A 19,495-nucleotide genomic window follows, 5' to 3' on the forward strand; every position below is an offset into this window, starting at 1 on the left:
ATACCAAATACAAGAGGCATGCGATTCTAGTATTTCGAATTTATTTTCGATGTTGTGTTCTTTTGTTTTTCTTTTTCCTTGTGATTTGATTGTTCTTTTCGGTTGACCTAAAGTTATTTAAGGAAATTAAATATTAGCTTTCCTTAAAAGGCTTTGTCTAGTCGGTGGTGGTTGCTCCCATATCCAAGAAGGTCATGTACCTCGCCACGTCAGTACTGGAAGCTAATTTTGGAAATTAATATTTAATAGAATTAATAACCTAGGTGATTTGGATCGAAAGCGTTAAGTTCCGCAAGAGATCCAAGTCTAAACCTAAAAGAACAAATAAATTAAACTTAGGATCAAACGTGTTAAGTTCCGCAGGCGATCCGAGTTTAATTTAAAAGAACACATGGTAGTTATGAAAAGGTTCAGACCTTTGTACAAATTTTTTGTACAGTGGAACCATTAGGTTTTCCGAGTAGCAACCAACAACGTTCCCACAGACGGCGCCAAAATGATCCTGTCCAAAAATGGGAAGGTGGAAAGCTGGGATGTGGTGGCTTGGCTAACGGCTATAGACCTCGCTCCGCTCTGCAAAACAAGTAACATCAGTGCCAAGCTAAGGAAGGAATCCTCAGTGTTGGCGCTCCGACGCTCAAGTTAATCACCAGAATAGTGGAAGAAAGTGGAACAACAGTAACCCTAGCGCAGACAATGAATAACGCGTATCTCCGCCGATGATGGACCCCCTTTATATAGAGTCCTGGTGGGCGACGTGCACGCTCCTCGAGGCATGAGCACATTCTCCAATATATCCTATGAAGGGACCTGTCAGAAAAGTACCTCTAACACCATATCTTAATAGGGCATGCATATCCCTGACAAGATAGTAGAAGCTTCAGCCGTACGATATATCTGTTGTCCATGTATGGTGTCAGCAATATTATCTCCCAGAAGGATATCGAGGGATACAACCATGGTCTCGCTTGGCCGAGCGGGATAGCCGCTTGGCCGGGACACTTCCGCTTTGCTAACCTCAACTGTTCTTCCCTGCGGTGACTGAGTCTAGTAGCGTACCCCTCCCATTTGGACAAACTCTCCGGTCTCCTTAGCATTCTGTTGCTCCATACTGAGCGTCTGACTGTCTTACTATAGTACCCGAGTTAGATGGTTGGCCCGTTCGAACATGTATCCCGCCGATTGGGCAATAATTGTCCCGACCAACCGTTACAATCGTCCTCCATTCGGCCCTTTGACACTCTAGCGTTGACCACACCTCCATCTTGGCCATTGACCCTGTGACAGTTGGGCCTCCCTATATCGCTGCATTAACCGTAATTTTGACATTAATTAATCAAGATGGCATACCATGATCAGTGTGTTAGTTTCTTGCCTTGTTAAGTACTTTCCTTTCTATCAATATAATTTCTCAACATTAGAAATTAGGGTCCTCAAAGAGGACCTGGACATATAAAAAACAATAAAAGCAGATGTGATGGCTGAGAATTCTTGCTTGCAAAGCAACATAATTGCTGCATTCATGCCATCTTTTATGAAGATTATCAAAGAACTCTTCAAAGATTTCATGCTTATTTTGTGTGGAATGGTGTACACAAGGATTTCGTCACTGATGTTCAATGATGTACAGCATGTAAATTCAACCATTGTTGACCCATCAACTAACTGATTGATGGCACTATGAACTCCACTGAAATATTCCGTCCTAATATAGCGAGAATATTCTCATGATTGTGAAACAGTTATTCTCATGTGTGGAAAGATTTCGTCGATGATTGTGACATCGTTATTGATTTAAAGGCAACCCTAACTAACAATGCAATCACAAAGATTTTAAATTCGTATAAGAAATCAACGAAATCAACAGCCTGAAGAAACTGAAACCAAGATGCAGTAGCTTGAAGACGAAACACGAAGGAAGCAAACCCAAGCACTAAAGAACCAAGGTTATGAAGTTGAGATACACCTAGCGGCAGGGAAACAAAAAGAAATGGGCAGTAAAGGGAATCTGGCAGCAACCAGAAATCGAGAGAAAGAAGGACAACCTGTAGAATCCAAAATCTGTTCTTGCCGCGAAGGTAGGCACTCATTCGGATTCGGACGATGAAGCTGTTGGATAGAGATGAATGGAGAATAGGTGAAAGAGAAAATAAATTTTATTATAAATAATATTGAGAGTTTCAGAATATATCATTTGATTTATATTGATTCACTCGTGTAAACAAATGCTGGCTTTTATTAAGACGGAGTCGCACAGAAGGCACCGCAAAAGCCGAAATTGCGCTGGGAACAACAAGATTCGCGCAGGCAATCGCAGGAAGCCGAAAGAAGAAATCGATGCGTTCGCAGAGACGCTCAATGCCCGCGGGATGCACTCGCCTCTAGGTAATCACCAAGCAAGCATTTGCATTTAGCGGATTAGCCTTATTGTAACTATACAATTACACCCATAGAGATTGCATATTACAATCAAGATTTCAGTTATTTACATTTTAAACCACTACTATAGTTGTCGGCTCAAATCCAACTATGTAACGGACAACAAAACTTGAAATCGCAGACCAGGTCAGCTAGTGCCAGTTGCTTGCTGATCGATGTTTACTGGAGCCTTTGGCAAGTAGTTTTTTGGTGCTGAAATCATGCTTTTGCGATCGCTGATACTGAAAAGCAACATAAACTGTGGTCAAATGATGACCTACATAATCTGAATTTTCTGATAGCAGATACGATACGCCGGGCACGAAGGCAATAGCTAGAGGTTTTCTTCCTCGTCGATTTCGGGTTGCGGCTGCTCAAGCATGGCGCAGTACCGGCCTGCCGGGGGCCTGGGCCGATGTGCGATAGATACCTCGTCATCGCCATCACCGTTACTACCTACCTGCAGTATTACACGCAAACCAGGATAGCTTGATTCAAAAACAGTTTATGTTTGTTTTTTTCCCCATGCTCCAGCCAAACTGTTCATGCTGTATTTATTTTACATAATTTTTTTATTATAAAAAAACCATTTCTTTTACAATAGTTATGCATAATTTAGGTTTAAATAGTAAAAACAAAAATGCTTCTAACTTTAAGATTGTATCCAACTCCAACGCCATTACATGAATACTATATTGATGTAATACATTATACATAAACTAGCCTGAGGCTTGACAATATCCTGGTACTTCAATAGCATTTTGAGAAAAGAATAAAGTTCAAGTTTTTCATATGAAAATGAATGCACAAAAAAAAAATTATAAGAAAACATTACAGTTTTTTCTCAATCAAAAAATTAAGAAGGTATCTTCACAATAGGAAGAAAAAAAAGTAATCCAGAATCACTAAAATTAGATACATGACGGATAGTGGAAGTCTTTACATAACTGTATGAAACAAAAAATCAAAGCTCATAGTCAATAATCAAGTAAAGTTGTTCAGTTGTACGTTAAAAGGAGTAGAAGGTTAACCTTAGACAAATTGATATACCCGACTAGCTCCTTGGGCCCGTCCACCGGACTCCCTCAACTCGGTCACATGATTCTCTCGGCAGTTCGACTTCAACTCTCAACTCCTCTAGTTCAGTCGTTCGACTCTTTCAACTTAGTTGCTGGACTCCTTTGGCTTGGGTCACGTGACTTCTCCAGCTCAGTCACTCGACTCCTTGAACTTATTCAGGATTTACTTTTTACATGGCTCGTTGAGTTGCTACCTAGATAACATAGTCGTTACCTCTCGAAGAAAATGGACAACGTAACTGCTTATCCTAGGAGATGTGGGTAACGTAGTCATTTAATTCGGAAGACGTGACAACGTAAGTGTTCATCTCGAAGCATGTGAAGAACAAGAATGTATAACTATAGCTCTATAAAAGGACATCCGCTCCTACAAATATAGATATGCACATACAACAATTTGGACCTTTTGACGACTACTCCATTATTTTTATCTTTTTTTAATCCTTGGGCTAATTATTTGAACGTCAGAGTAGTCATGCCCAAGGGCGGAGCCACGTTCTAAGCTACTTGGGTTGTAGCCCGAGTAGCCAATGACAGTCAATAAAAAAAAAAAACTTAAATTTATCTTGAGAGAAAGAAAGAAAATGCAAGAGAAGGAGAGAGCAGCTTGGGTGACGGCGTCGGCGTAGCCCACAACCCGAGTAGATCACTCGAGTTAGCTCTGTCAGTGGTCATGCCGAATCTAACCTCATTATTTATTTTAACTCATTTTATTGAGTATATGTAGGATCTCCGTACAATCCCCTCATTGTTGTGTCACGTTGTTAGAATCTTCTCCATGACAGTTGCTCTTTCATTGACTCACCGAGTCACCGTATCGTGGTCTCAAACAAAAACACGTACCATTGAAAAAAAAAACGGAGATACAAGCTAATACCAAGTTCCTTAACATATTCCTTTTCCCTTTGAACAGCAAGGAACACCAATTTGACCAGAAGCTCAGGCTGCTCTTGCTCTAAGTGCCAACGTGCTCGGAAATTTCGAAGCTCTGCTCTTGATGACGAAATCCTCTAATCCAGAATCTGTATCAGAGTGTTCTAAATCAGTGTACAATCTGTCGTCTGCGTTCTCCTCTTCTGCTAAGAATTTAGCCCACCTCAATTCTTCATGCTTTTAATACAATTTGAAGAATACATGAATGGAATATTCAGAGAGTAATTCCGTCTATTACGCCTTGATAGACTCAAATAGGTTTAGTAATCGAAAAGTCTGCCGTGCCATGCATCATTCCTTAGAAAAGAAGTTAGGGCATCCCCAATTGTTTGCTTTTCCGTTGCACGTGTTCGACGTGGATAATTTATTATTTTTTTCTATATATGATCGAGTCTCGCGTGGTCCTTGTCGAGATCATCTGCATAGGGCATCCCAAAATGATTGTTAAATTCTCACATCCAGCCGTCCACACAATCGGGCCCACTCTTCCTAAGCATGGAGCATACACCAATCTGTTATAACAAATGCAGAGGATCCGAACCTAAACGTTACTTTCAGGTGTGGGCCACAGCCAACCAACACGAAGACCAAAAACTACCGCAATCGTAATAATTTTTGATTTGGTAAACAAATAATCGTCATCATCTCTGTTCTGATCCAATTTACTCCTAATAACCCACCAAAAACGAAGAAGAACAAGAAAAGAAAACCTCTTTCCTAGTCTACCCTCCGCGTCGACCCAGCGTCGCAGCGCCGGCAATGGGTTGCACGCAATCGGCGATCGAGAACGAGGATTCCGTCATGCGATGCAAGAATCGCAAGCACTACCTGCGCGATGCGGTCGCTTCCCGCAACGCCTTCGCCGCTGCGCAAGCCGCCTACACCGTCACCCTCAAGAACACCGGGGCCGCTCTCTCCGATTTCGGTAAGAGCGAGCTCAACGACGTAGCTCCATCCCACTCCCACAATTTTGCCACCGGCGCCGCCTACTCATCCTCTGCCTCAGCCGTCGGAATAAAGGCGCCCGTGGAGACCCTCCCTCCGCCCCCGCCTCCTCCTCCGGCTGACTCCTCCGTCGCCGCTGCCTCTCTGCAGAGAGCCGCCAGTATGCCTGCCGACGTTAAGGTACCTAAATCCAAAAAGAAGCTGCATAGCAAAATTCCGACGGATGCCGCGATTGACGAAGAGGACGAAGGCGAGCGCGCTGATGATGATCGTTCAACTACCGGGAGCTCGTCCCCTTCTCCGCCGCCTCGCCTTCATCCTCAATTCCATCCTCGGTCTCAGGAAGCCCGCCCACCTCCTGAGACCTCCGGGACGTGGGACTTTTTCTTCAGTGTGGACGAGAATATGATGTCGCCCACCCTTAGCCAACCTGAAGATGAGACCACTTGGCCCCAAAAAAGAAAGGTGGAGCAGGACAAAACGGTAAAGGTTAAGACGACGCCGCCACCTAGATCTGATGAAGTTCATCACCAGGAAACACCGCTCACGCCCACAAAACTGGTGAACGAGCAACCTCCGTCACCATCCAAATCGGTCAAGAAGGTCATTAAGCATAGCGCTGCTGTGGAGCAACAGCCTGTTGCATCCGCTGGAGCAACTGAAGCCAAGAAGAGCAGAACCATGCCAACTAGTGTAAATCTGCTTCAGATTTTGATTGAATTGGATGACCATTTCCTGAGGGCGTCCGAGAGTGCTCATGAAGTCACAAAGATGCTTGAGACACCTCGTCTGCATTACCATTCTAATTTTGCTGACAATAGAGGTAAGCAAATCGTAGATTATTTGAGATTTTCTATTTCTAATTGTTGCAATCTGTATGGTAGATGCTGTTTTCTCTTGTTTTTTTTCTAGGGGCAAATGAATTCTGCTTAATGACCTACTACGATTGGTGATTGACAATACTTCTACTATCAAAGTAAAGGATGGAACTTTTTCCCTATGCATTTGAATGACTATGCTTCGCATCTTAGCAAATTAGCCTGATATAGGTCAGAGATGACTATCCAACAAAAACATTTAGAACTCTCACACAGAAAGAGAACTCCCAAGAATTTCATTAAAATTGAGAATAAATTAAATGAGAAGTTGGGAGCTCCTTATATATATATAGATAATAAAACTTATTCCCTGGTTATTTGAAATTATTTATAACCTCTATATGAAGAGATATCTGTATTGTAATTAATACAGCTCAAAAGATATGCAATTCTTTACTTTTCTTTTAACAGTAAGCAAGAATGATGAATATAATTACATTGAGAATTTGTACTCCTGCTATTTTCAGGACACATCGATCATTCAGCAATACTCATGCGAGTTATTACATGGAACCGTTCATTTAAGGGCATTTCTCAAGCAGAAAGTGCACAAGATGACTTTGTTAGTGATGAATTGGAAACACATGCAACCATTCTGGACAAGATGCTTGCGTGGGAGAAAAAGCTTTATGATGAAGTTAGAGTAAGTTTCTTACATATTTTTAATGCCAACTTAAAATTTATATTTTTTATTTGGAGTTTATTGGCTGCTAATGCCTGGCAAACTGCATAGCTAGCTGCACACGAGTATTTCTCTGTTGAAGCTAATTACAGACCTCTCTTAACTCTTAAGCACATGGAAAGATCATTTATTGTTTAGATCTAAATATTAAAAGAGTATGCTTTGTTTAGGCCTTTTTAATTTCTTAAATTATAAATTGGTAAAACTTGTTGCTGAAGTTTTTTGTTCCTATTGTAATGAATTTTTTCATGTCTCTTGTTGACATTGGTGAATATGCAATTTCATACTCCCGAAACTATTTAAGAAACTTCTAATATGACAATCTTTGATGTTTGGTATATAATTTTTGTGTCATCCCTTAGGTTTCTAAGGAAAATAAGCTAATATTCTTTTTTTCTGTGTTTGGAAATAACCTTGTGGATTGTATTAGTTGTATTTATGTAATGGAGGGTGCTTCTAGCTTGTTTATACTTAGAACATCATTGTGCATGATTAAAAAATAAGATACTATTGAATTTATAGGATACTAAATGTTGAATTGTTGTTGTAATGGGTAAAAAAAGAATTAAGATGTGAAACATGGTAAGCAAGTCATGGTGAAACATAATAAAGAGCTAAGTCATGGATAAAGAGCTTAGTCACGTGGGCACACATGAGGATATCTGGTTATTTCATTCAAATAATCGTTTTTGGCCATTTACCCTCTATTCTGGGTGACTTGGAAATAAAGCTTTATATCCTATGGAGTCTTCAATTATTTGATGTGGGGTTCGATATCAACTCAGGAAGGTACTGCCTCGATGTCAGATCTTTGCAGACCTAGTTATGGGTCTTAACGAGTGGAAATACAATTAAAGTTGTATCTGTTTACTAATTATATCCGGATGTGTGGAATTGAAGTGGGTTTTAGTTTCAATTTGGCTTGCATTTGGGTTGAGCTGACTTATTATTAGCTTCACCTCTATTTGCTTCCATTGTGGATTGCCATAGCACAATCAAACTCCATTGTCCATGTAGTAATCAAAATGCTCATGCAAAACCTCCGTGTGCATCCCATGGTTGGCCCTTTGTCACGAACCCATCCTCAGTTTGCTATTCCATGTCTTTGATTGATTCTCTCTTGTCACCCATTTTCAGGTAGATCTTTGTTTGATTCTCTCTTGTCACCCATTTTCAGGTAGATTTTGTTTGATAGGTTGAGACAAACTTGTATTGGATAATACTGGCGATACATGGTTGGTATTGAGCAATACAAATGGAGCATGTAATTTTCATAGTGTCGTCTAGTTCCTTCTACCTATGCCCATCGTCACGAGACAAGATTTACGACCACACTTTGATCTATGCTAATTGCTAGATATGCATTTGTTGGTAGGTGCAGTTGGTGTATTGCTAATTAAAATCCAGTATGGGAATAATTTCCATTGGTCTTCAGGCTATCTAAGATGATCTTTGGGCCAGTTGTCATTTTGCTGCATTTTAGTTTTTTTTAAAGTTTTTTATTACATGTTTGCTTTTATTCTCTACAGAGCTTCTCCTAGGTTTTAGTTGTCTGCTTGTAGAACTTTGTTTGCTTGCTAATCTGCTTTTATGAAATGATCTGCAAATCCTTGCTTATTCACATATCTAACTGATACAAGAAAACTTTTTCATACAATGTACATATATAGTTGAACTGCCTTTTAGTTTCATCAATTGTCAACTATCATAATACATTTTAGTCTCTATACAGGCTGGTGAATTTATGAAAATTGAGTATAAGAAAAAGTTGGTTATGCTGAACAAGCTAGAGAAACGTGGCATTAACTCAACAACATTGGGAAGAACCAAGTCAGCTGTAAGCCATTTGCAAACAAGATATATAGTTGATATGCAGTCAATGGATGCAACAGTTTCAGAAATTAATCATCTTCGTGATGATCACCTATATATCAAGCTAGTGGAACTTGTTAATGGGTAAGTTGTTACTTATTGTCTCACTGGTAGATAGCTGTAACTACACGTACATACTTTAAGCATGCATGTCCCTTTTTTTCACTTCTGATATGGTGGGATGACCCATAACAGCAAGGAATGATGCTGAAATGAGTGTTCTACTTTTTATGTTTGATTTGTCTGCCTTGGGATATGTGCTTTTATATACTTCGTCTCTATGATGACCCATCCATGCTGAATTTTATATGCTTCGCTACCAGATTCGATTTTATTCATGCTGTCAACTAGTTGAGTACACTTGACACAATAAGTTGGGATTTTGAGGCCCTGGCCATGTAATTTTGAGGGCTACCTACCTGCAAACTAACTGTTGACTACTTAAAGTCCATATCATTCAATTACACTAGTCTATGCTTACTTCTTTTGTGATTTTATTGTCTTCAGCTGCTGCAAATATATGGATGACTAATAGTTTGCATTAGACTGTAAGACAAACAGCACCTTGAGTCTTGAGATAGACTAAATGATGATTTGTCATAAAATCAGCAGGTCAACAATCTGCAGAAAACACTGATCATAATTAGGGCTTCCAAATCCTCGTTATTCTCATGTTTTTGGATTTTTAGAAATTGCCTTGGTCTTCTATCCTTCTTGTTCTAGAAATGGTGCTATTAGAAAAAATTGCTAGTGATATGGTTTCAATTGTAACTTGAATTTTTTATTAGCTAGCATTCCCGAAATCTGGTTAACTGTTATGTAGTTCACCAATTTTGATGATTCCTAAGTAACACCATGTGTGTTAAAATATTTTTGAGTGCCATTGTGCATCCAAACATAATAACAAACTTCATGTTGATAATTTCCGTGCACCTTAATTTGAGTATTTCATAGTTGTTGGTTTAAAGCATGTTCTGAGAAGTTATCTACTTGTAAAAGGCATTGCAATCTAGTCACAGACAGATTTATACAAAAACTTGATGAATTTCATTAATGTGAGTTCATCTTAAAATTAGTTTCTTATTTCTGACCTTCCTTGTTTCCATTTGATCAGAATGGCTAGGATGTGGGAGAAAATGTGCTCGCATCATCGCAGCCAGCTTAAATTGATAAAGGACATCAGAACCATTGACATTCAACTTCCTCTGAGGGAGACGAGTCAACAACATCATAAACGAACTGTTGAGCTTAGAAATATAGTAGGAGAATGGGATTTACAGTTACAAAAACTCATCGATCATCAGAAAGACTATATCAAATTCCTGAACAGTTGGTTGAATTTGAACATTATCCCACTTGAGAACAGTGGGAAGGAGACAAGTTATCCACGGAGGCAACCTGACCCCCCTATCAAGGTCCTGCTACATGATTGGCAAGACCAGTTAGAGAATCTTCCACTGAACCGTGCTAAGATTGCCATAGGTAGCTTCTCAGCATCGTTGCATGCAGTTGTTCTGTGTCAAATTGAAGAGCTAAACTTGAAGTTGAAGTGGGATGATGCCCGGCGGGATCATGAGCGAAGAAAACGAGAATTTGAGGAATGGAATCTAAAGTACATGCAGAAGATGGCAGAGGCCACTGGAGCAAGCAATGGTGACAGAAAAGAGGGCACATATGAGCAGGATAATATCACTGAGAGGAGGCTTGCTGTAGAAAATGCAGATATCAAGCTGAAGGGTGCAGAAGAAGCCTATAGAAAGCAATGCAAGATGGTGAGGGACAAGTCTCTGGCGACTCTAAAAACACACCTACCAGATCTCTTTCGAGTTATGTCAGATTTCTCTTACTCGTGTTCGGCTATGTACAACAATCTTAGTTCCATTACTGGATCACATAACCCGGCAAAGGATAGTTGAAGTATCTCTCTAGAGTTTTTTTTTTAATGTCCCTGATTTTATATTTTATATAATTCGCTGTCAGTGATTTTCCTGCTCATTTACGACTTAAGCTGGTGAGCCTGGCAGCGATAGGAGAGAATATACAAAGGCATTGCTGTTAGCATGTCAATTTATTGTTACAAAAATTATGATGCAGTGTACAGATATTTGTTCATACGTGTAGAAGTTATATGATTGCTTCTATAGTTTTCCTGTTAAGATGTATTCTCATTTTGTTATCTTTTCATGTTTTATGGTTTACTGATTAAGAAGAGTTCGATGACAAATTTCCAACAAAATTAGTCATTTTGATGATGGTTGACTTAAGTAGGTTGGCTCAAGTTTACATTAGCAAAGTTTTGATGTGATCTAACAAAATTACATTAGTTCACATTTTTTTTTCACATCTTAATCATGATGTGTTTTTGCTTGCTAGAATAACCAACTAATCATGAATCCAAGCTTACACATAGGGAATAAATGCTCACCAGCAGGAACTAATACATCAATCTTAATGGCATCGTACAATCTATAACATCAAATGCAAATCAACAGTCACGGTTTTGATAGTGAAACCAGCTTTACATGACATCCTCCTCATCGAAAATCTACGTGTTGATCATCATCCGGCAAGGGTAAATTTAAAATGGGAGCAAAACGTCGTACTTTAAAACCCACCTCTTTCTGTCTCTAGTTCTCTACCTTCGCAATGTCAATGTAAAACTTCAAGGGCAGGAGAAAGAATGAAATGAATAATTTCATCAGACGATAAAAGAAAGCCTAAAGCTGTGCAGCCAGGACCTCATTCCATGTATCAGGTATACCTGGCAGGCACCAGTGCAAACAATCTTGAATACCTGGTGTGCCTTTACTACTGTACTTGGATATATGGCTTTCATCCCTCAGTTGGGATAACCCAGTGATATCCAAAAGCACAACCCTTGTGCCGGTGACTGGGCTTAAGGCAGCAACATTATTAGCAGCATTCTGCGATACCGTGCTCCCTCCAGCGAGAGGCCTAATATTATCACAAGTACCACCAGAATTCCACTCTCCATTGAAAAAATGCCTGGGAGAAATTGATCTATAAAATGCTTTCAGTCTTGGAAGGTGTTGTAACTGGCTATCTAACCACTTGATGACACTATGAACAGCAAAGTCTTTGGCACTGCCCATGGCTGCAAGTTTTCTATCAGTGTTAGGTGATCCATTAACAAACATTTCCCACCTATTAGCTCTAAGCTTCCCTCTGTTCCAGTGGTGGCCGGTGTTCAGTATCAGAACGTCAAATTTATGGAGATTTTGCCTTAAAAATAATGTTGGCCGATCAAGGTGCATCGCGTAACTAGTAGCTGGGTTTGACACATTTAGAGGTTCAATATCACAGAGCGTCGCAGACCAATAGTACAAGATGGTTGTGTTAGTGCTTGGGAACCAGTAAGCCCATCCATTAGGCCGTTTATCACCCGGGCTCATGGTAAAACCATACTGTAGCCCAACATCTTCGACATCTGGTCTTTCTTTACCACCAGTGACCATACACATTAGTGACTGAAATTGTTGTCTTCCCAATGAATCTCCTACAAGTGCAATTGTTTTGTCCTGCATCCTGGGCGGACATTCAACCCGTAAGAAGATAAAAGAGTTGATTTCTCTGTATCAACATAATAAGATAAGCCAGTGCCCAGAGCTATGACAATCAATCAGTAGCAAAGATAATTGATCATAACAAAATAAATAAATAAATAGCACCTCCTCAAGAAGCTGGAGCCCTCAAACCCTGGCATATCACAACCTTCTGGTTTCCATCTGAATTTCTCATAGGAGAAATCTTCACGCTGGGTTAATCTGCATGACCAACTTTCAGAGAGCCATTGCTTACATTCAAATCCAGAATATAAAGGTCTGCCCTCGTCTGCCACCCATTTTCCCTTGGCAAAGTTGCATGCTTAGAGAAACAATATATAATAGCACTTTAGAAGATGATTTCCAAATGTGAGTCAAACATGACAAGCATGATAAATGAATTTCTATTCTATTGCATCATTCATCATATGCTAAAAAATATCCCATATTCCATGATGAAGGTAAACTTTCAATATGAAGAATAAACTCATCCAAAAAAAAACAGAAACAGGATTACACAGGAGAGAAATAGTACAATATGAAGGATCTTAAAGAGTAAAACACTTACTTTTTATTTTTACAGTCTGCAACTCAAAACCCTTGTTTTCTTCTGTTTCTTTACTTGATGTTGTCAAACCTACTGGATTATCACTAAGAGCTTGAACCACTGTTTCACTAGTCTGATGAACAGAGGTGTCTGAATCTGGAAAGTCTTCCTCTGCTAATGGATGCTCGTGAACATATTTCACTTTAGCAACTGTAATAAGAATGAGTCACATCCTCAAATCATCAGACTAAAGAATATAACAGTGACAAAGGTGGGAGAAATCATACGAATGAAATAATATAACCAACCTTGAGGAAAGAAATCCTGCTCCTGTTGTTGGTGAAAAGGATCTTGGTGTGGAATTCTCTCCCATTTCCAAATAAGTAATGTTGTGAAGACGATGATGAGAGTGAGTGAAAGCTGCTTACCTTTCAGTCCATTCAGACTTCCCAATTTCATACCTTAACAAGTGAGTCAAATCACCTTTTAGCTTAAGTATTTGGATCGCATCATATGACACAATTTCCTGTCTTCCAAAGAAAAAAAAATGAAACAAATGGCTGGCACAAGGTTAAATTGGGCTATATGTGAATGGAATAATCAAATAGCTTCGTGAAGAATATATACTAAAATCATTCAGATCATCTCTAGACTTTCTCTTAAATTACCACTTGACTACAGAAAATTTTATCAACCTTCCATTCCAATATTTTACCTCTTAGGTAGCAGATTGCACAAACCATAGCATCAAGCCTAACCATAATACAAAAAGCTAATAAATTCTTCATTGATCTATGGATGCTAAATCAAAAACTGGGCCACAAAATTCTTAGCCCAATAATTTTAAATTATTTCTTAGAAAAACACATAAGCATAAAACTACACCCATGTTTACAACAGCTATAGTAGAAAAATACCAAGAATATTAAAGAAATCTCAATTTCCAAAAATACCTTCCATCTCACATTTGTTAAACATAAAGTTAAGTCCACAATAGCTTTTGGCAGGGGTAATGGTAATATACTATATAGAAAACTCTAATTAAATAAGCTGAAGTAGGGCAGGAAATCATGGAGTCAAAACCACACTGATGCAAACCTAGATATTGCAGTTTGGCAGATTCGCATGTACGTTGACTCACTGTAGGATGTGATTCATGCTCCAAAAAAAAAAAAATTATCATCACAAGATTGAATAGTCAATAAAAAAATCTAAAAAGTATTTATAAATTATACAACACGCCATATTGATCAATGATGGACACAAAATTTCCAAGAAGGAAATATGCAAGTAAACAAGGACAAAGCAAATAATAAAATAGATTTCCTCAAAGATTAACTTTTCTTATTTTATCAACTAAAATAATTTGGGGCATATAACATGATTTGAATGTCATTTTCCTAACATGATTTTATGATCGATCCTCTTCCAATAGAATTGCCCTTGAAATTTTCTTTATAAAATCCATCTGAGATGAGATGTGAATGAGGTCAAGAATTCTTTTCATGAAATTTGTCTACACAGCCTTAGAAAGTTATCGCAGGAAGTGACTAATTTGAATGGGATTCTTAACTTGCATAATAAAAACACAACTGATATGATACTTTCGGCATCCAGCAATACTTTTGCCAATGGTCCAGAGCAAACGCATTAGATTACATGAGGATAGCCATGTAGAGAGTATGCGGATGAGTGATTAATCAAGCAAACTAATCAAGGAGGATACGATTATCCAGAAGTTACAGTTTTCTTTATGCACCATATTTCCAACTCAGTTATGCATAAGACTAAAATATGAAGTGGAAAGAGACCAAAAAGAAAAAGTGTTCATCCAACATCTAGCGGTCGCTGTCCTTGTGCGTGAAATTGAGCAAACATTAAAATTTTTAGCATCAGAAGCTAATTTAAAATTAAAAAAAAATAAACTGAGGAATCAGAGATCCGTACAACATGTCTCGTTAGGCAAAACCAGGGTAAGAATTTTAGAATTTTAAAAAGAAAAACTTAGACTTGCCTGGCCAAATTTCCCAGTTAACATCTGAGATTAGTTCAAGAGACTAATCATCTAGCAAACAACCAACCAAACGCTGCACGATAAAACACGGTATTCCCATTTTCCAAGTTTCATTTTTCCAGAGGAAAACTAACAGACGATGTAGAAGAAGGGAAAATCGGTCCGTACCGGTGCAGGGCGGAATCCAACCGGAGCGGCGGAAAAGAGATCGATGGCGGAGAGGAAGAAGATAGGGGACGAGAGCGTGACCGTGGCTAAGAATGGTTTGAGGATGTGTCGGAGAAGTGAATGGGCAGCCACCGAGTTCTCCGACAAAACATATCGTTCGAGGTATCGGATCACATACCGGGTGTTACTCACGCAGTTACACTTACACATGCTTTGAAAATGTTAGCACACATCGGATCAATTACTCTATACAACAGTCGTATGTTAACTAAAATATACGATATTAAAATAATAATAATAATAATAATAAATATCAATTTTTTTTAAAAAAATATTAAAAGTGTAATGATACCTAATAATAAGTCTAAAAATGAGTTGGATGGAGGAGAATTAAAAAAAAAACATGTGCTGTTTTGATAAATTCTGGAGTATACATATTTAATTTAATGATTCAATTTTTTTTTATTTCTCAGCTAACATATTTAATTTTTTGTATTAACTAATTCTAAAATAATCATTCAATCTAATAAATTTTTTTTATTAATTATCGGAATAAATTAAGAAGTACATAGAGTCAATATTCTTAGGCATGTTTTTCACTAGATGAAAAAATCTTTACAACCTATCACAACTAAGATTAAAAGTTTAGATCCCGTCGTTCTTGGTTGGATGATCTACCTATTGCATTATTGCACGGAACATTATTTTCCTTTCTAACTGTAGTCTTAAACATGTGAGGCACATTAAAATAGACAATTAAGTTAATACTTTTAAGCAAAGACTAATAGTTAAACATGTCCTATCTTTACAAATTTGGCAAAGAAATCTTGTTTAATCTTATAATAAATTATAAATTTATCTAATATTTGTCTTTTTGATTCTCTAGCTTACTATTAAATGAAGGATGCCCCATTCAGAAAATATAATATAAATCGCATGATATATAATCACAAATAAAAAACTGATCTGCTGTTTTTTTTATTCTGCTGTTCATTTTTTTTATAATGATCTTTCATTTTTTTCCCCTTGATCCAGTTAAATTATTTGAAAAATGAAAAGGTAGTTTGGTCTAGCACAAAGAAAAGTGTCTTGTTTAGAATAGGGTGACCCTATTTGGAAAATTATTTTCATATAAATATTCTTATAACTATAAGAATAATATTTAATTATTTAAAAAATAAAAAGTTAACACATAATTAATAATCACTAGGGGTGGAATTTTTTTTTGTTTGTTTCATATGACATATGGCATTGAATAAACAAAATTTTACCGAATCGTATAGGCTTTTAACTTAGGATTTAGGATGAAATCTTTTTAAGATTTAAAGTTATTTCAATTCATAATTATTTGTACATTACATCTAGTTATAATTACTTGTACATTATATCTAGCTGAACCATAGATCGATTGGCGCCTTCAAGGAAGCATCAAATGTGCCGATCTTATACCATCAGGTGTTATTCCGCACACCTTCGGAAGAGCAAGGCCGAGCTAAAAGGGCACAGGGATCATCTTCCGAGAACACGCCCGTTCGAGATGGACGGAAAGACAAAGCACCCCGACTCAACAACTCACTCGAGTGGATCAATAGACAATTTTCCCAAGAAATCCTCGACGATCAATTGTCACCTCACTATAGGCCTCTGATGATCATAGAGTATACGGGGTGTCAACTGACCCGAAGACCATCTAATCAAGTTTGATAATATGGTCGTACTTCATCAGTACATCGACGGAATCAAGTGCTGAGTAATCCTTACCATGCTCTCCGAATCAGCGTAAAAGTGGTTCAAATGGCTGTCGATCAGATCAATCTACAACTTCAAAGACTTCCGAACGGCTTGCCTTTAGCATTTCGCTAGTAGCCACCGCTACCAAAAGACAAACATGAACTTGTTTGAGGTCAAATAAGGACCCAAAGAAGTAATGCAGGCCTACATTAAGAGATTCAAATAAGTGATCATGGACGTCCTGTCGACCAGCCTGGAAATCTTGGTAAGTTCCTTTTCCCAAGGACTTATAGATGACGACTTCTTCACTCACTCATCCGGAAGCCCCTGAGAGACATCGATAATCTGCTCGGATGGACTACTAAGTACATCAACGTCGAGGAGACCCAGTCGAAAGAATGAAGTGATTCTCGAGCTGGCGGTTGTATCGGAGGGCCAAGCGGCCCACACTCGCCAACTGCTAAAGGGGCCCCAAGTGAACGTAATGCAATAATGGTTGGGGCCCCGAGTGGGCGTAATGCAACAATGGATGGAGCCCCAAGCCCATACAATCCAGCATATGGAGGCAGAGCGGCCGAAATTTATCGAGCCCGGATAATGGACTCTGATTTTCTACTCTTATCATCGCTTGACAACTCACAATACGAGAGATTGCTATCATCTCAAACCAAAGCCATGTCAACTGACTCCTCTAAGATTCCGCCGTCGATCTCCATTTCCTGATCACCATCATGGTTGATCAGGTGGACAAAAGAAGACGGCATGCCAGTGATTGAACAACACCAACTACAACCCCAGGGAAGAGATTATCAAAGGTCTGCCCGGGTATCTGCCAAACGGTCACACCCGTCAACTAAGGAAGAAGAGAATCATAGCAATGCCACTCGGGGCGACATCGGTATGATCGCAGGAAGCTCAACCGGACCGATAGTGATTTCAATTGGGCTCAGAAATCACATGCCAAGTAGTTAGAAATCCATGCAGTCGAGTGCAGTAAAGAAAAAGCATAGGTACGAGAAATTAGCTTTAGTTCCTAAGATTTGGATGGAGTAAAAGTCCCTCACGATGACACGTTGATCATCAGGGCGATAATTTTTAATTATAATATTCACCGCACTTTTGTTAATACAGGCAATTCGGTGAATATTATATTCAAGAAGACGTTTGATCAGCTTTAGATCGATCGGAGTGAACTTCAACTCATGACAACTCCACTATATAACTTCATGGGTAACGAGGTGTTGTCAATCGGTCAGGCTTGGTTGGCAATATCACTTGGGGAAGAGTCGCTCAAGAGGACAAGGACGATGAATTTCATTATAGTGGATACTCCGTCCGCTTATAATGTCATATTGAGCCGCGACGTTGAACGAGTTCCGAGCGGTCGTCTCCATGTTCTATCAAAAGATCAAGTTTCCTGTGGATAACTTGGTCGGTAAAGTTAAGGGCGACCAACTTGCAACTCGTCGTTGCTATGTGAAAATGGTGAAAACTGAGTCGCGAGCTGCTCGAAAGGCCCAACAGCTCGAGGTCAATACAATTCTGAAGGAGCCTCTCTCCCTGTTCTATGAAGAAAAAGAGAAGGTTCAAGTGCACCCCAGCTGACCGGAAGCCACTACCTTTATTGCGGCTGATCTCAACATAGAAAAGAAGGTTGAACTGGTTACCTGTCTAAGGCAAAATCATGATGTGTTCACATGGACAACTCATGAGCTCCCAGGGTATCTCACCAACAATAGCGCAGCATGAATTGCATGTCCGATCAGATGCTCAGCCACTCAAGCAGAAGAAAAGAGATTTCAGCTCAAAACAAAATCAGATTATCCGAGCAGAGGTGAAAAAGTTGTTAGAGGTGGGGCATATCCGAGAAGTACAATTCCCGAGCTAGTTTGCTAATGTGGTATTGGTCTCTAAGCTGGGTAACAAATAGCGGGTCTACATTGACTTCTGAGATTTGAACAAAGTCTGCCCGAAGGACTTCTACCCTTTGTCACGCATCGATTAGATGGTGGACTTCAAGGCAGGCTGCAAGCTGATTTGCATGCATGATGCATATCAAGGCTGTTGGATTTTTCGGACCGCGAAAACCGCTTTTTCGCGTCGCGGAAACCCCGAAACCCCCTAGCCATTGGATCCGTGCTAAGAAAACTTTCGAAAATACGAGTACGAGTTTCAAACTATGATCTACAGTAGATCTACAAAGGAAAAACATTTTATACCTTCGATGCGTGCCCTTCGCGAATCCCGCTCGTCCAAGGTACGCCGGATCTCGTGATTGTCAACGTAGACAATCCTCTAGAAGTATCCACACGAACAAGATGTGTTCTCTAACACACAAGGATGGAGAAGAGAACACCACAAGTGTGCTAGTACTCTCTAGGGCTCTCGGGTAGGATTGGAAGAAGAAGAAAGGAAAAGAAGAGAACACACTCCTCTAAAATCTCTATGTGACTTTCATTAACCTTTCTTCTTGGATTAGATTCACTTTCTTTTCTTCTCCCTTGCTTGAAACCCACGACCAAGAGAAGAGAAGGAGCAAGAAGAGAGCTTAGGAGGAGGAAGATCACTTGAATGAGAGTTACACTTGCAAAATGAAACTCTTTTCATCTAATTAAGTGGTTTGTAACCTCCATGGGATACCAAGAGTCACAACTCTTGGTAACTC

General features: G+C 39.1%; 2 protein-coding genes across 9 annotated transcripts; one reads left to right on the plus strand and one right to left on the minus strand.

Annotated features, from left to right (window-relative positions):
- Window positions 1-5,083: 5,083 nt before the first annotated feature.
- LOC122052927 (protein ROLLING AND ERECT LEAF 2-like) lies at window positions 5,084-10,969 on the plus strand. Its single transcript, XM_042614676.1, has 4 exons — window positions 5,084-6,198; window positions 6,721-6,896; window positions 8,668-8,891; window positions 9,922-10,969. The coding sequence occupies exons 1-4, from the start codon at window positions 5,190-5,192 to the stop codon at window positions 10,721-10,723; spliced, it is 2,211 nt and encodes a 736-aa protein (XP_042470610.1). The 5' UTR covers window positions 5,084-5,189; the 3' UTR covers window positions 10,724-10,969.
- A 245-nt stretch (window positions 10,970-11,214) lies between these two features.
- Window positions 11,215-15,281, minus strand: LOC122052928 (protein trichome birefringence-like 14). 8 transcript variants are annotated; one of them, XM_042614679.1, is made up of 8 exons: window positions 15,100-15,281; window positions 14,932-15,004; window positions 14,016-14,057; window positions 13,633-13,670; window positions 13,226-13,378; window positions 12,939-13,127; window positions 12,497-12,692; window positions 11,215-12,353 (listed from the first exon to the last, which is right to left on the minus strand). In XM_042614679.1, the coding sequence occupies exons 3-8, from the start codon at window positions 14,042-14,044 to the stop codon at window positions 11,525-11,527; spliced, it is 1,434 nt and encodes a 477-aa protein (XP_042470613.1). In that variant the 5' UTR covers window positions 14,045-14,057; window positions 14,932-15,004; window positions 15,100-15,281; the 3' UTR covers window positions 11,215-11,524. The 8 variants fall into 8 exon arrangements, with proteins under 8 accessions (XP_042470613.1, XP_042470618.1, XP_042470617.1 ...); XM_042614684.1 differs by lacking the exon at window positions 13,633-13,670 and having other exon boundaries at window positions 15,100-15,280; XM_042614683.1 differs by lacking the exons at window positions 13,633-13,670; window positions 14,016-14,057 and having other exon boundaries at window positions 15,100-15,280.
- Window positions 15,282-19,495: the final 4,214 nt, after the last annotated feature.

This window comes from Zingiber officinale, chromosome 3A (assembly GCF_018446385.1).
Source record: "Zingiber officinale cultivar Zhangliang chromosome 3A, Zo_v1.1, whole genome shotgun sequence".
Taxonomy (NCBI): domain Eukaryota; kingdom Viridiplantae; phylum Streptophyta; class Magnoliopsida; order Zingiberales; family Zingiberaceae; genus Zingiber; species Zingiber officinale.

Excerpts from the sequence above, each read along its gene's own strand:
- LOC122052927 (XM_042614676.1), top strand. The coding sequence starts at position 5,190 with ATGGGTTGCACGCAATCGGCGATCGAGAACGAGGATTCCGTCATGCGA. Across the intron at positions 6,199-6,720 it reads TAATTTTGCTGACAATAGAG|GACACATCGATCATTCAGCA; the intron begins GTAAGCAAATCG and ends TGCTATTTTCAG. Across the intron at positions 8,892-9,921 it reads CTAGTGGAACTTGTTAATGG|AATGGCTAGGATGTGGGAGA; the intron begins GTAAGTTGTTAC and ends CCATTTGATCAG.
- LOC122052928 (XM_042614677.1), bottom strand. The coding sequence starts at position 14,100 with ATGATAATTTTTTTTTTTTTGGAGCATGAATCACATCCTACAGTGAGT. Across the intron at positions 13,379-14,015 it reads TGCCAAACTGCAATATCTAG|GTATGAAATTGGGAAGTCTG; the intron begins GTTTGCATCAGT and ends TCACTTGTTAAG. Across the intron at positions 13,128-13,225 it reads GCAGGATTTCTTTCCTCAAG|TTGCTAAAGTGAAATATGTT; the intron begins GTTGGTTATATT and ends TTCTTATTACAG.